Raw genomic sequence first — 20,062 nt, forward strand, 5'->3', positions numbered from 1 at the left:
GCACACAAAATATGCATTTTGTACCAAGTTGTGGGCGAGTAGGATGTCAGTGTAATGGAGGCTGGCTTTCCACGCAGGATATCCTACCATGCATATTGCATACCCACAAAAATGAGGGCGCTTTGTATTCCTCACTTCTCCATGTAAGTCTGGGTCAAGGAAAAGCATATCAAGTATTTGGAAGAAGATATTTAAGTATTTTGGCACTTGTTTAGTTAAAGAAAAAGCGAATTTTTTGAGTTTTCATTCCTTAATACCGCTTGGTAGAGGCATTTCTTTGTTTTGGGTGTGAGAGGTGAACTCAACTAAAAATTTAAAATTTTTACTCCTGCACGTAGGATCCCAGAATTAAAAGTGATAGAAAAAAACTTTGCTGTTTCAGTGTTTGACGCTGACCTTTATTGAATTTATCTAAGAGAAACGCCTGATAAATTGGGGAGCGTTTCAGATGGAACACGTTTCACACAATTTTGGAATGCAATTAGAAAACAGCAAATATCTGCCAATGATGATTTTTAAAGTTTTTTTTTTTTTTTTTTTAAAAAAAAAAAAGGTGTGCGTTACAACCTGCAATGAAAGCTTCAACCTTTATCTTTTTTTCATGGAAGAAGCCCTACAAAAATTTAAATCCTGCGTTTCTGGTGAGACCACAGGATTTTGCAACGTAACGCTCCCTTGGAAACTTGATGGGACTCAATCTCTCAAATTTAATTACTTCGATGGAAGAAGGATATTTAAACCAACCTTCTTTTAAATTTTAGCAACTTCTATTACATGATTGCATCCAAGTAACACTCAAAATTTAGGCATTTTTCTTTCAAGGAGACGTTTAAATTGAAAGTTCCTTTTTTTCAGGAATATTTCCGAAACATTTGATAGGATTGACTCCATTTTTTTCCTTCTCTCTTTTTTTATTTGTCTTTATTATTGCCTCAAAGAAAATTGCCCAACTTTCTTGTCTGAGAAAACGAAAAGAAAAAAGAAAATTTTTCTGTCTTGGTTTGTTGTGGCATGGAATGATCCTACAGGTGCGTTTGCTGGCATTTTGCAGAAAAACTGGAGAGTTTATTTCCTGGCTAGTAAATTATGCTGCATTTTATTGAAACTCAGAGAAATTCTTATAGAACTGTACTCTTTCAAAGGCCGTACTTTGAAAAGAAAACTAGTGAATTCATTGTTGGGCCTTCGATCTCTTTTGAGAACTTCAGAAATTTAAGAATTAGGAAGTAGCCACCATTCAAGCTTAAACACTCATAAATTATGTTTTTCAAAAATGAAACTTGGTTCCCTTTTGTAAAATGTGACCTACTAATCTTCCCCTGATAACGAAGAGTAAATACTGCTACAGATATATACTCCTTGTTACTCTGTTTCAAACACTGTACTTAAAAGAGACGAATCGCAGACGGCAATCAACAAATTTCATCCTGGATATTCTATAAATTCAGATCACAGTTGAACTTTCAAAAAATAAATGGCAAAACTATATAGCAACAGGAGGAAAATCTCGTACAAAAGATAACTACCAGGTGTTACTTTATGAATTGATCTCTTGACGACAGTTTAACTTATTTTATTTTATTTTTGAAAAGGAAGGAAAAAATCACAGAGACTTCTTCTAGGAAAATAAAAAAACTAGGTATATTTGAAATCTTTGGAATGAAATGAATCAAGCCCTCTTAGGGGAGAAATAACAAAAAATATAATTGAACAAAAAATTCGATTTGGTAACTAATACATTTGGATTGCATCTAGGAAAAAGGATCCAGCACGATTTACAGTGTTGTGAAGATGTTGTTTCTTCATAATCATCTAAATAATCTCTCAGATTAGTAAATATCTTCCACTTCTCACCAAAAAAATTGCTGATTTTAGAGGAAAATAGTTGTTTGAATTTTAATACTGTACATGAAATGAGTATTTTTAAAAGGGAAGAAGAAGTTGCTGGATTTTGAAAACACTGTAATTGCGTTGCTTTCTTTTGGCTAAATGCAATACATTTTATCTTTATAAAATTGAGGAATCAGATGCAACTGCAGCCTAAGACCGCTCAGCCTCTTTTCAAGGGCTCTTCTGACAGAATAAATACAAATATTGAAGAATGCAAGTACACCATTTTAGAGGCAAAACAAGGAAACAGCGGAACCAAGGCTAAAATACATAAAAATACACGGGACGTTTCGGTGTCTTGCGACACCATTATCAACCGCTAGAAAGTGCAAAAACAAAAAAGAACACACCGTGTAACACCGTGCTTGTCTCTTTTAATTTTAATTTCTTTTATATTTTTGTACTTTTTTAGCGGTTGATAATGGTGTCGCAAGACATCGAAACGTCCTGTGTATTTTTAAGTGTTTTAGCCTTGCTTCCACTGTTTCCTTGTGTTGCTTCTACTATTCCCCTCTTGGGCTGCCTGTGTACCTTTGTCTTTGTTCTACACAATTTCACTATTATGAGTTGAAAACTCAGTGAGGGACTGTAGTTTTTCTGAGGGCAGGTCTGCCAATTTGTTAGGCTTGATCTCACATTGTGATAAGTTTTTGACGTTCTAAGAAAATCTTGCACCTAAATCCTCAAAATTTAAAAATCAAAGTTGGTTTAAAAGAAAGATCAACTACTTCAGAGAGTCATTTGGACGGATTTCTGTTAAACGGAACTAAGTGCTTTATGACGTGAGCCCTGTTATGCATATATTCTTATGGGTCTCAGGGCTCATGTCATAATGCACATAGTGCTGTTTGGCAGAAATATGTCCATTTGACGCACAAAAAAAGGATGTAAATAATGTAAAAAATAAAATAAAATCAATGCAGCTTATTAGGAGTACATGTTAAGTCGACGTCTGGAACAAGTTCTGCAACAGGTCTGGAACAAGTTCTGGACCATGTCTGGAACTGTTGCCCTCAACATGTTTGCACCCTGGAACACATGAAAGTAAAAAAAAATGTTTAAAATTATACACTTGACTAGTGAGATACCAAAGCTATTTATTAAAAAAAAAGTTCGAGTTACAGTAAAATTAAAGTTCAAGTTGAAGAAAGTTAAGTTACCTAAGTAAGAAGTTCAATGTTTAATACCAAAAACATCTGAAAAAGAGTTTCCCCCACAAATTTAATGAACATTAACCCATACAACACCCCATGTATTAGGAGAGAAGTCTGAGTGACCTTACATTGCTTGTTGTAACTGAGCCTAATTAATGAATAAAATAATTATTATTGATATACTTATTATTATTACAAACAGGAGTTCGAACAAATAAGAAAAAATAAAGAAACCTTCTACTGAAAATAATGGCCATCATTCAAAATGAATAGGAAAAAAAATGTTCCTATGAAGGTTCATTGAAGGAAAAATGAGAAGTTCAAGTTAAAATCATAATCTATAGGACACGCTTGATAATTAACCGGAGAGGAGCTTCAAGGTGGGACTCCCATACAGGTGGATAGTTTAAAAATCCTACTCCAAGAGGAAAGTGTTCACACACTTGGTTGAAAGGACAAGTAAAGCAGGACAGCCGGCGAAGATATAATTTATCTTCACCAACTGCCCAGGTAATTTGATAGGTTGTTTGGATGCGAGGAATTGCAGGAATTTTTCCTAATACTTTTGTTTGCATGAAATCCATTGCTTTAAGGTCTACAAGATCTACTTTTAGGGAACTGCTGCTGTTCGCTCTGACCAAACTTTCTGCAGAAACGATATCGTCGATATCTAAGCCTTCGCATACAGCGGAATCTGCGTTTCTTTTGATGACAGCCCCAACTCCATCTTGAGGTCCCTTTCCATGCCCACTGGCAGACCAGTTCCAGCTGACAAATTTTAAATGATTAAAAATTGGTTTAACTACATTATAACAAAGGAAAATATTAAAGCGGTTCTTGTACTGTGATGTTGGTCCATCGGAAAAAAAAATTATAGTATTAACATTTGGATACTGTTCTGCCAGCCACAACAGAATTGGCAATAAATGGGCCCAGACAGTATGTGCTTTGTGATCAGTGTTGTCCGAGATAGTGGCAAAAGATGAGTGCAATCCATTATTATAAGCAACTCCTGTATGAATGGACATTTGAGCCTTATTGGCACCGAAGTGCATGGTCTGGACCTCAGATGTATACTTTGATTCATAATTTTCAGCAAAGTCAACTTGTATATTTAACTCATCTACTACTCCTTTTTCTCTTTTTTTCTTAAGTTGACCCAGCTGATGAAAAACAATATCCATATGCTCAACATATACATTTTTTGGCCGAAAAAATTCACCTAAAAGTTCTTTTACACAACAAGTTCTTTTTACTTTTTCCATTTTTTGGAATTCCTTTGTTTTTCCTCTAATTACTCTCTCTTTGAGTACTTTTTCCCATTGGAAAAACTCGCACGTCATTGACTCATTCTCTTCATTTATATTAATTTCTAAACCTTTTATTTTACACACTGTAAGGGGCACACTGGATTTTAACAGTCTTAAATTATGGAGGCGTTCTACAAGGAATTTGAAGTTTTCACAAGGCAAACGGGCACATGTGTCTCTATCTTTTACTTTTTGGGGGGCAACCCACCACGGCTTACATTCTAAGAATTTTACGTAACCTATTTTGAAGGAATCAAATCTCTCGCAAAATCTGGCATAGCAGTAATTAACGGGGTAGAGAAGTCGACGTTTTTGTTCAATTTTGCCTTCATGTTTGACAATATCTTTTTTCCCCGGACACACTTTACTTAAAACATCATCAAGGAAAAATTTCTCGATGATCCCTTTGCACTTTGCAGAGATTTTGTCACTCCTAGTTTCTCGTTCATATTCTAGCAATGGTTTTTCAAAAATTCCTGTTCCTAAAAGCATTTTACTATTTACAAGATTGTTTTCAACATTACAGAGGTTAGATTGTTGAAATTTTTCGCTATAAAGCAATTTATCCACAACTTGCTTTTCTTTAGCACTCATTGACTTTATTTTCTCAATTAGCGTATCACATATTGTTTCATTGAATATTAACTTTTTCTTAACAGAGTCTGCAACTTTATTTCCCTGGAGTATTTGATTAATTTTGTCCCTGGGGGGGGAATGATTGGCTTTCAATTTTGTCTTTGAATTCCATCTAAGAATTTGTCGCTGTAAACTTTTAATTTGTTTACATTGTTTTAGAATTGTATTTTGGGCTTTTTTCAGCTTACGGTACATAGCTTGACGCCCTGCCTTCATTTTCTTTCGTCCTCTAATTTTTTGTTTGGATTCAAGAACTAACTTTTTTAAGAATTTAGGAGTAACATTTAGTTGGGGAGAAGCAACAGCCTCATCTTGATGCTTGATGACTTCTGGGATGATGATTTTCGGGTCCTACGCTGACTTTTTTGGTTCTTCCACGCATTTCTTCTTGTTTTGCTCTCAACAATAGAGAGCTCTTTCACGGATTTTCTCTTTTGTCGTTGATACTCTTGGTCTCGCTCTTTAATTTTCTCTTTTTTCTCTTCAGACAAAGAGCTCCTGTATACATGCATTCTGTTTTTAGTAAGGTCATTTGGACGATTGGAGGTATTACACGTCTGTAAAATTTTGGGCTTCTTGCGCTGGGGACGTTCAGGAGAAAACTTGATGGGAGGCTTTCCTTCAACTCTTTGACTTTTCCTTTCCATTTTATTTTAGGACTGGGATGATCGGATGGGAAATTGAAGCAGATCAGATAGATTACTTGGGGGCTTACTTCTTAAAATTACAACGCTCAATTACTACTTTTTCCTGTAACAAAGGGGATGAAAGGTCAAGGATTAGAAGGAGATTGTACAACTATTCCGTGAAATCTTAAAAGTGAATTGACAATAACAAGAATGATAGCGTCCTTACTTTGATCTTTAGCATTTTCGAAAATGTGGGACAAATTAATTTAGAGAGAATACCATCATTGCTAGTAATAATTAATATTGGTGACCCTGTGTAGATTCATGAAAACAGAATGAAATGTAAGATGAAGATTTTAATACCAAAAAATTTCAACTTAGTCACTCGCATCCTGCAAAAACAAATGACTCTGTCAGATTTGGGACTAAAATATTATTGCTAGGCCTCAAGGTCTCGAGCATAATAATTCCTATTGTTTGTTAGGCAAGAGTCTACAGAAGGTCACAAATTCTAACAATTCAAGACAAAGATTGCATTCTTTTACAGTTATCAGTTTGTCTCCCACACTTGAAAACACTAAAAAATAAAATGGCGGCACCATTTTTGCATTTCCAAGAAATTTTCCTCTAGCTTTTTTTTAAAATATAAAAGATACCAAGTGCAGCATTTGGATCAAAATTAATTACCCTGCACTGCCATGCTAGGGAAAAGCGCCTGCTGAACCTTCAAACGTTGCCATACTTCCTGCGACAACAAATAATTTACTGGGAAAATTGTGAACATTTTTTTAAAATTCATAGGACAATTTTGTTCACAATTTAATCTAAGATGTCTGATAATTTCAAGAATTATCATGCATTACCTACTCCTCGAAAATACATATTTTATCGAAGGAAATTTGGCAACTCTCCAATGTTCAAATGGCATTCTTTTTTAACACAGCAGTACTGTGTCAGCAAAAAGTATTTACCAAATCTGATTTAGACTAATTTTTTATACCAATGGAGTTGATTCTGGCATATTTCCTGGATCCCTTGAATGGGTGTGTGAGAATGAAAACATTCCATTCAGCAGTTTTTTTCACATTAAACCTTCTTACATTAAAGTTCTCCTCTCAGTCTTGCACAAACCACAGTAAGGTCTGAAATTATGTGTGCCTCCTCAAAGTAAAATTTACTTCCCAATGAGAATGGTTGTATTGGTGTTTAGCCCTTTTGAAGGCTCTGTTTGTAGAAATTCAAGGTACCTAAAAATTCTAGCATTGAACTTTTCACAAGTACGGAACAATCCAAAATATAAAATATGAAAAATACTCACAGAGACTGTCAATCCAAAGCACACACATCTGACTGATAGGAATAATGGCAACCAATAAAGGGCACATGAGTAAACATAGGTAAATTAGGTATTCAACAACAAATCCATCCAGGGAAAATCAGCAATGAATCCAAAACCAACTTGCTTATAATTCAAATACCAAGATGAAAAAAAGGCTTTGCTACCTTCTGGTTCCTGATAAAAAGACAAACAAATAACTATGAGTTACAAATTGAAAGTGCAGATAAAAAAGATTTTCCTCAGTAAAATCATAGGTATCTTAATTTTATACTGCAGTGCTAAGGAAGAACGCCGTATGAACATTCGAGTGTTGCCAAAGTTCCTTCAGTCAAATGTATAGTTTTGAGGACAGCTATGAATATTATTTTACCTTGAAATTTCCAGGAGCTTAGGGTGATATTGTGAACAACATTTACCAAAAAATTGGAAGAAACATATTCATGAATTTACAAGGAAATTTGTGTTTTATCAATCAAAATTTTGCAATGCCTGAAGGTTCATACAGCGTGTGTCCTTAGCACAGTAGGGTACGGCAGAAAAGACTTTTAATTTTCTCTTAAGACAGCCAAGTCTTCATCTACACTCACACTCCCTCTCCCGAAATATTTGCTTCTAAGTTTTATGATGTGTACCTCCTCAAAGTAAACTTTACTTCCAGCAGGCTGATTCATGATATTTTGTGTTTGTCGACCGGACATAGTCACTTGGAGGTGTGTGATTGGTCTGCTGTGTCGTATTGCTGCTTTTCTGTGCCTTCATCAGGTAAAATTGACAACATGCTGTCAGGAACTGAAGAGGTGCATTTAGCATGTTGTAAATTCGGAATTCCATTCAACATAGGCACAACGAAGTAGCAATACGACATGGCCTACTCCGCCATTTCACCCATTCTGCCCGACAGGCACTAAATATCAACAACCGGCCTGCTGATGAGAATAGTTGTACAGGTGTTCAGCCTTTTTGAAAGCTATTTTTGTAGGAATGCAAAGTACCTAAAAGATCTGCAACTTACTTACAATGTGTACCTCCTCAAAGTAAAATTTAGGTACTTCCTAATGAGAATAGTTCTCTTGGCGTTTAGCCCTTTGGAAGGCTGTGTTGGTTAAAATGCAGGGTACCTAAAAATTCTAGCATTGAACTTTTCACAAGTACGGACCAATTCCAAAACATAAAAAATGAAAAATACTCACAGAGACTGCCAATCCAAAGCACACACATCTGACTGATAGGAATAACAGCAACCGATGAAGGGCACATGAGTAAACATAGGTAAATTAGGTATTCAACAACAAATCCATCCAGGGACAATCAGCAATGAATCCAAAACCAACTTGACCATAATTCAAATACCAAGATGAAAAAAGGGCTTTGCTACCTTCTGGTTCCTGATAAAAAGACAAACCAATAACTTTCAGTTACAAATTGAAAATGCAGGCAAGGAAGATTTTAAGTAATCAATAAAACGAAACATCAATTTTTTAGGGGAGAGAAAAGACTTTGAATTTTCTCCTGTCAGTCTTCAAATTCACTCAGTCCCTCTCCTGAAATATTTGCTACTGAGCTTGAGAGTTCCTGTTCTTAGAGAGTGCCATTTAGCTAACTATAAAATTGGTAAAATTTTGCGGCTTAATTCTATGAAAAGCAGGAGTTAGGACACTTTGATACTACTTCAGTGAAAAATCTATTTGAGATATTAAATATGGGTCAGTAGGAAACTATGAAGTTTCATTGTGCTGAAATCTGCAGGAGGCAGAGGAAATTGTTCATGTCTACTAGACAAGAGAATTCTTACACTCTGTTATGTGCTGAGATGACTGACAAATGGTGGCCCAATGTTTCGCCATTTACAACCACTGCGGTCTAGGTAATGTTTCAATAACCAAGCAATTTTCATTAAAACTTCATGAAGTAGAACATTGCAGAGATTCTTAAACTGAACTGCTGCCAATTTACTTCAATCTCAATATTTCAATGTGAGTAGAGTAGCAGCTTGCCTATAGGAGATGTGTGAGTAAGCTCGTCATACTCATAAACACTCAGAACATCCCATCAGAAATTATTGAGGAGAGCCAACGCTAAGAGCTTGTAAAAAGTTGAAAATAACTATCGTAGGGAAGAAAATCACTTAAAAGCTTTCATTTATATACTTATTAATCTGAAAAGAGACAATTAAAGCTAATTTTACCTCTTAATGAGAAAATATTCTGTCGTTATCAGACGATAGCAACAGGTGCCGGATGTTTACAAATACGACAGGCAACCCATTCCAATATGGCGGACAGCCATTGCTGTCAGATTTTGTCGGTTACGTAACAGACACAGCATTTTAACCACAGCGCATTTTTTTTTTTTTTAAGAAATTAACCATATGAGGAGAAATTTACATATTTATATGGATTTTGAAAGTTTTGATGGTACACACTTTCAGCTTTTAGAATGGTTTAAACAAATCATTTTCTACTTGTTAATTTATAAGAAAGAAAATACTCACCATGAAGACTCATGGTTTGCTTTTGGAATAACTTCACGATACTGAGGAGTAAATCACTTGCTATGTAGAAAGACGATCTTTTGTAGACAAAAAAAGCTCCTATAAGTTAATTCCAACTCAATCTTTCTGAGAAATTCCTCGTTACACAGTGCCATTACGGATGAACTATTGACAGAGAAACATATCAAGATTACAGAATAAATCTGGAGTAAAGTTTCAAATAAATGCTAAAATACTGTTAAAAAAATAAAATAAACTGGCAAGATAAAATCCCACAAGGATTTCCCTCTCTCCCTCTCACCCAAGTACTTTAATTCACCTACATGCCTGTGCTACCATGTAAAACTTGTCCGAAAGAGGAATCTCTGAAAATATTGGAATTAAAACATTCTCAAGAGGCTAATGGAGTGAATCACACCTGTTTTGCCCTTTTGAAGGTAGACGGCCATAGATCGATAAATACCTGCCAAAAATTCAATTGTCAACAATAGGAGATAGGTTTTGAAAAACTTTTCTTTGAGAAATTTGATTCTTTGAAAAACAGATAGATAATGAAAAAAAAATAGCTAGAACACAAGTCTGCAACTAAAAATATTAGGGATTCTATGGCTGATCCTTACATGATTTTTAGCTCAGAGTCTGAAAATCGTTATTTTTCTCAAGGAACAGGGTTTTCTAAGGAATATTAAGCGAATTTCACTTAAAGTTCCAAGCCTCTTTGGGAAGTTCTGCCCTGTTTTGTCTCATCAACCATCAACACTGATGGACACCGTTACCAACAGATTTGACCAATCAGATCCGGTCAATTTTCGATAGATTGAACCTTTCCTAGGACTACCTCGCAAGGCAGTATCAAAATTACCCACCAACGTTGCAATTCATATGTAAACGAATCAGAATTAACGAGCTCAAAATAAAATGGCAGCTGGAAGGTTCCGGAGTTAAAGTGCTACCAAACCTCTTAATAAAATTCGCTAGTCTAGTTTTCAGGGAATTTTCTGCGTATCGAGACAAATAATCGGGGTTAGTTTATGATTTAGCAGCTCAAATTGTTCATGAAAACATACTTATACTGCTTGCCTGACTGCTCATCCCCGCAGTGTCTGATAACTAGGTTTTTCCATTGTTCTTCCTTTCGTCCTATTCTACTTTAACTTGTTTATGAACTTAGACTATGCGCATTGGTAGCATTTGAGGTCCAAAGTCTCCAAGTCTTGGTTCTTGGTTTGATGGTGTATTACTCCACAAGTCACACGCATTGAAATTAAAACATTATGGAGACGAATAAAGAAAATGTGGGAATTTAACTAAACTAACACATGCCCTAAGGCTCCGGGTATCATTAAAATATACTAATTCAGTTAAATTCCTCAAATTTTTATTTTTAAGTTTTTGTAACATTATAATATTAATATGTTTGACGAGTGGAGAAATACTCCATCAAACCAAAAACCAACACCTAAAAATGGGCATAAAAATGCCCAAATGTTCAAAAGGCAGATATGGGCATGGTTATCAACAAGTTAAGTTCAAACAGATGGGACAAAAAAAAATGAAGGTAGGTATGCCGTTACTTGCTCAACAGAGTGCACCATGTTCAAGTTAGGTTTCTCTAATCCAATTGCATAATCAGCCTATATACTCCCATGTAAAACTGATGCATTTGTTTTTCATGTGAAAGGACGGAAAAATTATTGCATTTAGGTTTCTTATGGAGCTAATTTCATTTATTTTTTGATGCCAAAGCTGAAAAACGCCTCACTTATCTCTATCACCCACCAAAACATTAAGACAAATTTTCTAAAAATGACTCTTGCATAAGCCAAAAAACAAGTTTTGGGAGAATTCACTTTCTTGAATGTTTCTTGAGTTTGAAATAAATCTAGATCAATAAAAAGCATTCTTAGAACAGCCTAGCTTCAAGGCGGATAAAGGATAGTGGTCGCATTTTGTACCCTCTTGACGTCACACAGCATCTGGTACGTTTAGGGTACATCCTGATTGCATGGTAAAGCATGTACCCTCTGCACATCACAGCCTTTAAAATGACGGCTCAACTCAAAATGCGACCACCTTTCTTTATTCGCCTTGGCCTAGCTGCTCATAACAGCTTGCTTGGATAGAAGGAAAAACCCGCAGAACCATGAGAGCATAGCAGTTCAACTTACCAGAGTTTTGAGATACTCAGGTTCCGCATGGAAAAAGTTTTTTTCGTCTGAAAGAGATGGACGTCACCATACTTGACATGGATGTAGAGTAATTGGTTGCCTTGAGGTAATTTAAGATTATTCTATGGAGCAGGAAATTTTCCATCCTAAGAAAAGAATACAATATTACATTACACATATGACATTTCCATAGGATGAAATTTCTATTCTTGTAGGTTTATATGCATTCTTACAAAGCGACAAGACCTGTAATGAATGTAGCTGTCAGTAGAAATTGGAAGAAAAGAGTCCTTGGATACTCTTCCTCCAATGGAGGAAACAATTCTTGATGCTAATTGATCACCGAACTACTAAGAATGAATCTTGTAACAGCACATGGACAGAAGATGATCTCACACAGAGAGAAAAGATCATGGTGGCTCAGATTCATTCATCTTTTCGGCAAGAATGACCGTTTTAACCGAATGACAGGAGATTTTAACTCAAGGCTTTTTATACACCGAAGGCAAAATTGACCTCTCCTCATTCACCTGTTAATGCGGGTACCATCACAATCATCTAGTTGAGTACATACATTTCTGGCGATCAGTGAAGCAGGAAAAGATGAACCAGAATATAACTGCTGTAGTAAGAGATGCCCTCATGAACATTCTTCTAGGATGATTTGTCTTCAATTATTGGCATGGTTGAACTAGTGTCAATGGTGTCCAATAAGTGTATGGCATTGACTAAGTAAAGAATCTCAATAGATTTTGACTTTTTATCCAAATAAAGGATAGTTCTCCCCGCTTTGAGTGAACGGAGTGCATTCAATGAGAAAACATCGCTGATTAACCCAGAGGAAAGGAGGAGCTAGGCAAGAAACACGAGCCTCCTAAGAGCGACGCCCTGATACCTGACATTTCATCTTGTAGTGTTCCTTCCTATACCTATAGTGCGGTGCCATGCCATACTTCTTTATCATATCTATCTCTATTCATTAGCCTAGCGCCTGTCTCTTTCCAACCCTGCGCCAGGCGCCACCCTTGTCCGACACTCCCCAAACTCCCATTACCCCAGCACCGCCTGGCATGGATAGTCCCTGGCTTTCTCTTCGCCATCTTTCCTTTCATCATCATTATCCCCATGGCAGCGACCAGGACAGGTCACACTCGTACTCAGACTCTGGCCACAACTCTGGTCACCGCATGCTTGTTCAGACGCTAGTTTTAGAGCAGTTATAGCTAGTTTGAGATTATACTTGATGATACCCTACTTACTTTGTGTTGTGTTTTCGACGTCTTCACCTCACCCAACTGATGTTGGAGTACGTTACACTGGCAAGGGAAGAGCTAGGCAAGAAACACAAACTGCATAAGTACAACACCCTGATACCTAACACTTTATGTCTTCAGAGGAAAAATTGGAGCGATCCCACCATCTTGGCGAAGCAAAAGATGGGATAAACTTTCCCCAGCTTAGGCAGTACAGGTGAGAATTGCGACGGGTTTTCACTCCATGAAATTCGGCGTGAGAGCCGGACTAGTATGATGCTCTAGCTCATAGTTGAAGAATTCGCATCAGCAGTCATCGAAAAATATCGGTGACCAATGAACAAGTCACCACTTATGAACAGCGCGGGGAAACGACGGCGAAATTAGATTGAATACCACATGCAGATTTCGCTGAGAAAAACACGAGGGGGATGGCACGGAATGTCCATCCAGTACTTTTAAGTCTTGCTGGTAAGGGGACTTGTAAAGTCTCAAAAGAAGTACGTGAACGTAATGAATTTCTGAATAAGGATCTGCGAAAAACCTTGGAAAATTTGTTGGAAACAGTGGAACTTACGCGAATACAAAAGAGACGTTGACGTAGGAAGATCTTCAACTCCCTTAACAGTTATTTCATTTTTTAAGAACCGTGTGGACTGTGGACCCAGTGGACCTCGCGAAGCACGTGGAAAAACATATAAATAAAAAACAAAACTTGCCGCTATGGTTCAAAATTGCTACATTTTCCCAATTATTCCTCTTTTCGAACAAAAGGAATTTTAACGGCAAATTCTGAACCAGGCGTTTTGATTGGTCCAGAGCGGTTCATTCCATTTATTCCGAGTTGAACCAAATTAGGCGGGAATTACAAATAATTCCGGATATCCTGTTTACCACATCGTTTCCGTTTCCTGTTAAACAGTGTTGTCAGTTTGGTTTGTTGAGTTAAACTGGCAACACTGTACCGGAAACGGAAACGATTAGGGAAACAGGATATCCGGAATTATTTGTAATTCCCGCCTAATTTGGTTCAACTCGGAATAAATGGAATGAACCGCTCTGGACCAATCAAAAGGCCTGGTTCAGAATTTGCCGTTAAAATTCCTTTTGTTCGAAAAGAGGAATAATTGGAAAAATCAGAAGTAAAATCAAACCACGCCCTAAAATCCGTTGCACGGTAAACGGCGTAACGGCCATCCGCCATATTGAATTGAATTAGTCAGATCGTTGTCGTGTGCAAAGCCGCTCCGTTGTTCGCAGCTTCGCACACTCCCGAGTTTCTAGTCCTCAACCTACTTTACTTTCCGTGGATTTCGATTTCACCTCATTCAAAATGGTAAGTTTTCATCTTTACCGACTTTATATCCTTTGTACTTGACCATCTAGCTTCAATATTTGCGCAGTTTTTGGACGGTTAGTTCGGTTTGTCACGGTGCAACAGCTCTCTGAAATCGACGAAACCCGAACTCGTGAAGACATCTCAACTGTTTCCCCCAGCTTAACAGCCTTCCTTTTCACATAGCGGATGTTTTTCGTCGGCTTACACTCTTTTCTGTTTGATTTCGTTCAGCGTCAATAGGCTTCCTAGCGAAAGAGTGCTCGGTCGCCATCAGCTGAAACGGGCTTTCACTATCCACTTTATTTCTATCAAAGTTACAGTATCCTCTCTCAGTCTCAGGCCTAACTCCCTGTTGACACCCTGAGGATTCGACATGTGGACAAGTCGCCCATGTCGGATTACATTTTCAATGTGTTCAATGGCCTGTTGTAATTATACAGGTGTCTTCCATGTCTCACACTTCTTACCCTATTTAAATTTTCGTCACCAACTTAATCGCTTTCAACAAGTCCGAGAAGCCTCAGCCCCACCAAGAGCTGTGATACTCCTCTCAATTGTCTTGGTTTTGAAAAACTTTGGTGATGGGTCACCCCTTAGATGAGCCTACCTCATGTAGGATATGTAGGGGGGCTCGCCCACTCCCCACTCCTTGAAATTCTTTCTTGATTTTCTTGATTTCTTATTCATCGTTTGGACATTCAACACTTTAATTTGTATTTGATATATTTTATATAATTTGGAGATAATATTCAAGATCTGATGAAATAATGTTTCTGTTCTACAGCGTGAATGTATCTCAGTGCATGTTGGGCAAGCGGGAGTCCAGATCGGTAATGCCTGCTGGGAGCTGTACTGCCTTGAGCATGGCATCCAGCCTGACGGTCAGATGCCCTCTGATAAGACTATTGGTAGTGGAGACGACAGTTTTAACACTTTCTTCAGCGAGACTGGAGCTGGAAAGCATGTCCCCCGAGCTGTGTTCGTAGATCTGGAACCCACTGTTGTCGGTAAGTATTATCCATAAAACCTCGAAAAGCCAGGAATAAAATGGGACTTTAGCAAGTTGGGGAGGTTTGTGAGTCTTGCATTGATGGAACAATTTCAACTGATGGCATTTGAGTCAGTTCAAAGAGCCTCTGATGCCTTTTTCTATCATTGGAACCTGAAGAAGTAGAATTTTGTCTTCAGTTCAACAAAAGACTACATACGTCAGGGTGTCTACAAGTCCGGAATTTCTGGAAAGTCCGAAAATAGTTCTGATTTTTAAGGGGCGGTCCAGAAGTGCTGAAAAAATGCAGAATTTTGCAAGAAGGTCTTGAGTTTTTTCATTTGTTTGTCAATTTTATCACAATTGGAGCAGGAATCTCAAATTTGCCGAATTTTGTCTATTGGAAGTACTGAAAAAATACTGAATTTTTCTGTTGAGGAGGTACTGAATTTCTTGGAAAAGTACCGTAAAAGTACTGATTTTTGGTCAGCCTGTTTTAGTTGACACCCTGATGTACTTAATTTTGAGGGGAAAATGTCTAGCAGTCAGTGGAATTTTTCTTGAAGGTAAGAAAATTTGGGATTTTGGAGTCAGAGTATATAATATAAAGTCACGGAATCTGAAAGTGAGGGAAGTATGGAAATTTGGTTCAACTTGCACACGAGATTAGGGTTACTTCTTGGACACAGTTTGAAGTACTCTGAGCTCTTCTTTATTTGTTGACTTTCACAGATAATGGTCTTGTACATTTCATTATCACAAGTAAGTTAATTCAGTATTTTTCCAAAGCATAGAAGAAGAGGACAATTTTAAAAATGCTGTTATCAGGTTTGTTCCCTTTTGCTTAGTGCTCCAATTTACGAAGAATATTTTTGGAAGTAAATTTTCTTTGTTAAAATGAATTGCATTTTGCAAAAAGGAACCAGAAGTATTGCAATGATGCTAAGATTGTGTAAATTCATCTTTTGCTGTAAAATAACTGAAATCATGAAAAAATATGAAATTTACATGGTAATTTTTGTCTAAGATTCACAGTTTTCAGCGAGTAATACAGAAACTGTCAATGGATAATCAGGTTTTTCTTCCAAGACAAAAGAAGTTGCACAATCTTAGCAATATTGCAATGCTCGAGGTTCCTTTTTTCAAAATGCAATCCAATTAGTCTTCAGATGTCCCTTAAGACTTTTTGATGAGTCTTGATGAGTTGTTCAATAGACCTGTAAAACTTAATTAAAGTCTCTGAAAGTATACTGTTGTGGCCACCTTAACTCTGTTAGAGATTTTCCCAAAGAAACTAGCGAAGCCTTCATGCTAATCTCATTCTGTTCCCAGATGAAGTCAGAACAGGCACGTACAGACAGCTGTTCCACCCTGAGCAGTTGATCACTGGAAAAGAAGATGCCGCCAACAATTACGCACGTGGTCATTACACCATTGGAAAGGAAATTGTAGACATAGTATTGGACCGCATCCGTAGATTAGCTGACCAATGTACTGGTCTCCAGGGTTTCCTTATCTTCCACTCCTTCGGTGGTGGTACCGGATCTGGTTTCACCTCCCTGCTCATGGAACGTCTCTCAGTTGACTATGGCAAGAAGAGTAAATTGGAATTCGCCATTTACCCTGCACCTCAGGTTTGTGTCAGACATCAAACTTCTCATTGCACATTACTCAAAAGCGAATTTAGAATTCACTTTGATTTTGCAAGCATTGTAACATAAAACAGGGTTGCCACAATCAAAGAATTCCAGGAAATGTCAGGGAATTTTAAAAAGTCTTGGAAAGTGACGAAACTGTGGTAAAAATTGCGATATCACATTCAATCGCTTTCTAGAATGAGTTTGGCATTTTGAACAACATATTTGCCTGAAAACTACATAAAATTATGTCTTTTTAACCATCTGGCATATCCTAAATCAGCATGGAATATTACAAAAATGTGTCTGGGGAATTCATTACCTAAATTCTGTCGCTACCCTGATGAAAAAAAAACATAGGGACTGTCATTAAACTCAATTATCGACATTTCATTTCTTTTCAGGAACACAAATAATGATTACAGTTCAGCAAGGGTGTTTTGTCATCTGGTTATTTCAGTATGATAGTGATAAATTAGAAAAATCCTGGGATAGTGTTTTGAAAGACCAGAGTCTTCTTTAGATTTTTTGCCATTTAAACTCAATCTTTCAGCCTATTAAATGCACTGGAAAACATGAGATTCATCATTACTTTGCAGTTCTGTATTAACAACATCAGCTCTGTGAAATTAATGGATTTCCACTGAGGCAATGTAAGCAGTGAGACGATCAATTGCTTAAATTAGTTACATTTTATTACCTTCAGTCAGATGGATTTATTGCAGCCTAGGATCTGTCTATTCACAGGTAGATCAGATTGTATTCAACAGTTGATTTCTCTCCAATTTTTGATTCTGACAATTTTTTTTCCCCCCCAGGTATCTACTGCTGTTGTTGAACCCTACAATTCCATCTTAACCACTCACACCACCCTGGAACACTCCGACTGCGCCTTTATGGTCGACAACGAAGCCATCTACGACATCTGCCGCCGTAACTTAGACATTGAGCGCCCCACATACACCAACCTCAACAGGCTCATTGGTCAAATCGTCTCCTCTATTACAGCTTCTCTCCGATTCGATGGTGCCCTTAACGTTGACTTGACTGAGTTCCAGACTAACCTGGTCCCGTACCCACGTATCCACTTCCCTCTGGTCACCTACGCCCCTGTTATTTCTGCAGAAAAGGCTTACCATGAACAGCTTTCTGTTGCTGAGATCACCAATGCCTGTTTTGAGCCTGCCAACCAGATGGTCAAGTGTGACCCCCGTCACGGTAAATACATGGCCTGTTGTATGCTGTACCGAGGAGATGTTGTGCCCAAAGACGTCAATGCTGCTATCGCAACCATCAAAACCAAGAGAACCATCCAATTCGTCGACTGGTGTCCCACTGGGTTCAAGGTATGTCGAGGCTTTATGGTCTCTCATTTTTATTTTTTCCAATTTTTATTCTATTCCAATAATGTAGCTTCAGATTACTTCTACATCATTGCCTTTCTCAAATTTTCAATTTAGCATTCTCTCCATAATTTGAGCGACTTTGCTGTTTGTAAGATATCAATGGTCTAGATATCTATGAGATCTATGGTCCCTTGATGCTTGTCAAGTGATTTTTGCAAATGGCAAAATTTGGGAGGTGGGCGGAAGCTAGGGGTAAAGCAAGATTATGAGGAAAATACCAAAATTCACACCATGAGCTGTTTTGGTATAACTTTAAATTTTGAACAAATGCCTACGACTCTTTGAAAATAGGCATCAAGCCCCACTGGTTAAAGTATCATTTCTTCAAGTTCCTAATGAACTTTGGATCAGATTCAAAATTGAAGGAATACAGGCCATCTAAGGAGGGCACATTTCACCACAAAATCACACTGTATGATAATTTTTTAGAACTGTAGGTTTTGAAAAAGTGCCTTTAAGTTATTAAAAGTTGGCATCAAACAGCACTAGTATATCATTTTCACAAGTTCCCTGAAAGATCCTTGGACTAGACTCAAAATTGGAGAGGGGCCAACAGCACTTACGTGCCTCAAACTTCAACTTTTGGGCTTGCGAACACTTATTGGCTTGATTTACTCAAATTGACAGAGATGACCATGTTGATAAGTTTCTAATGTTTTTTAAGTATCTGCATATCATATGTTTCTAATCCAACCTTTTTTCTGTTATCAGGTTGGTATCAACTACCAACCACCCACCGTTGTTCCGGGTGGAGATCTTGCCAAGGTCCAGAGAGCCGTGTGCATGTTGTCCAAACACCACCGCCATTGCTGAAGCTTGGGCCCGTCTTGACCACAAGTTCGACCTGATGTATGCAAAACGCGCCTTCGTTCACTGGTACGTGGGAGAAGGTATGGAAGAAGGAGAATTCTCAGAAGCTCGCGAGGACTTAGCTGCCCTCGAGAAGGACTACGAGGAAGTTGGCATGGACTCAGTCGAAGGTGAAGGTGAAGGAGCCGAAGAATATTAAGAATGAATATATGTAATATGTAATGAATATATGAAATATATGTGATGAAATTATTATGTGTGAATTATTATGTGTGTATATTGTGTGTGAATTATGTGATGTTATTTTCATTTTTTTACATTTTTCAAGTATTGTTACGAATTAAAAGAGAATGAGAGAATCACTCAACTGTGTTGTTTTGTACAAAAGTAAAATCCATCACTCCCGTGAGTAGAACCAAAGCTCATGCAAAGTAAGATAAAACAAATTCAGGGTTGCTAGCGACCGGGAAAAGTCAGGGAATGCAACTCGACCAGGAAAAATCTGGTCAAAGAAACGGAGTTTCGTCGACGGTCAGGGAATTTTTTGTGGAGCCGGGTTTTACATTAAATCGGGTCCGCAACGGGCCAGCTGTTTGCATTGTTGTCCCAACGCTTTGACCTCATCAATTAAATGCCCTTTCGTTATTGTATAAAAGTCTGGGAATTTCCTTTGAAGAAGTCGGGGAATGATTAAATGAAATTATGCTGGCCACCCTGCAAATTGTAACGTTGACTCAACTGTCCATCAAAAACTACAAGAAGTACCTATTCAAGTGTAAATTTATATTTCATTCCTAACATGGAATCAGTGGATGATATTTGTACAATTGTACTGTGCTTCATCCCAAGGGCACTGTCATTGCAGAGGAAGAGGATGTTGATTTAAAACCTAATAACACATTTGTGATCTCATGCAACTAACTCTGGCGACGAAAATAACGAGTTACATATATGTCATTCCATGCAACCGATTATGGCCAATAAAAATGAACATATGGCTAATATTCACCTA

General features: G+C 37.5%; 3 protein-coding genes across 5 annotated transcripts in view; 1 reads left to right on the plus strand and 2 right to left on the minus strand.

Moving 5' to 3' along the window:
* Positions 1–13,546, minus strand: part of LOC109035465 (uncharacterized) — a 61,154-nt gene extending 47,608 nt beyond the window's left edge. Inside the window, exons 1-3 of one of the 3 annotated variants that reach the window (XM_072303500.1) lie at positions 13,448–13,546; positions 11,618–11,763; positions 9,450–9,614 (exon numbers count right to left, since the gene is read on the minus strand). In XM_072303500.1, the coding sequence (XP_072159601.1) occupies positions 9,450–9,462 (13 nt within the window). In that variant the 5' untranslated portion in view covers positions 9,463–9,614; positions 11,618–11,763; positions 13,448–13,546. Of the gene's footprint in view, positions 1–9,449; positions 9,615–11,617; positions 11,764–13,374 lie in introns of all 3 variants that reach the window. The other 2 variants (XM_072303501.1, XM_072303502.1) reach the window with 2 other exon arrangements.
* On the minus strand, positions 2,926–9,422 carry LOC140225250 (uncharacterized). The gene is made up of 4 exons (XM_072303503.1): positions 8,953–9,422; positions 8,149–8,343; positions 6,938–7,132; positions 2,926–5,740 (listed from the first exon to the last, which is right to left on the minus strand). Exon 4 carries the CDS (start codon positions 5,204–5,206, stop codon positions 3,383–3,385), a length of 1,824 nt encoding a protein of 607 aa, XP_072159604.1. The 5' UTR covers positions 5,207–5,740; positions 6,938–7,132; positions 8,149–8,343; positions 8,953–9,422; the 3' UTR covers positions 2,926–3,382.
* Positions 13,547–14,042: 496 nt separating the features above from the next.
* LOC109035466 (tubulin alpha-1 chain) lies at positions 14,043–19,412 on the plus strand. The gene is given in 6 exon segments (XM_019049117.2): positions 14,043–14,206; positions 14,994–15,216; positions 16,530–16,831; positions 17,653–18,180; positions 18,952–19,032; positions 19,034–19,412. Coding segments are annotated over 6 exon segments (1,353 nt in total). The 5' UTR covers positions 14,043–14,203; the 3' UTR covers positions 19,250–19,412.
* Positions 19,413–20,062: the final 650 nt, after the last annotated feature.

This window comes from Bemisia tabaci, chromosome 8 (assembly GCF_918797505.1).
Source record: "Bemisia tabaci chromosome 8, PGI_BMITA_v3".
NCBI lineage: Eukaryota > Metazoa > Arthropoda > Insecta > Hemiptera > Aleyrodidae > Bemisia > Bemisia tabaci.

What these genes read in the sequence shown, in the direction of transcription:
- LOC140225250 (XM_072303503.1), bottom strand. Translation starts at nt 5,206, where the DNA reads ATGAAGGCAGGGCGTCAAGCTATGTACCGTAAGCTGAAAAAAGCCCAA.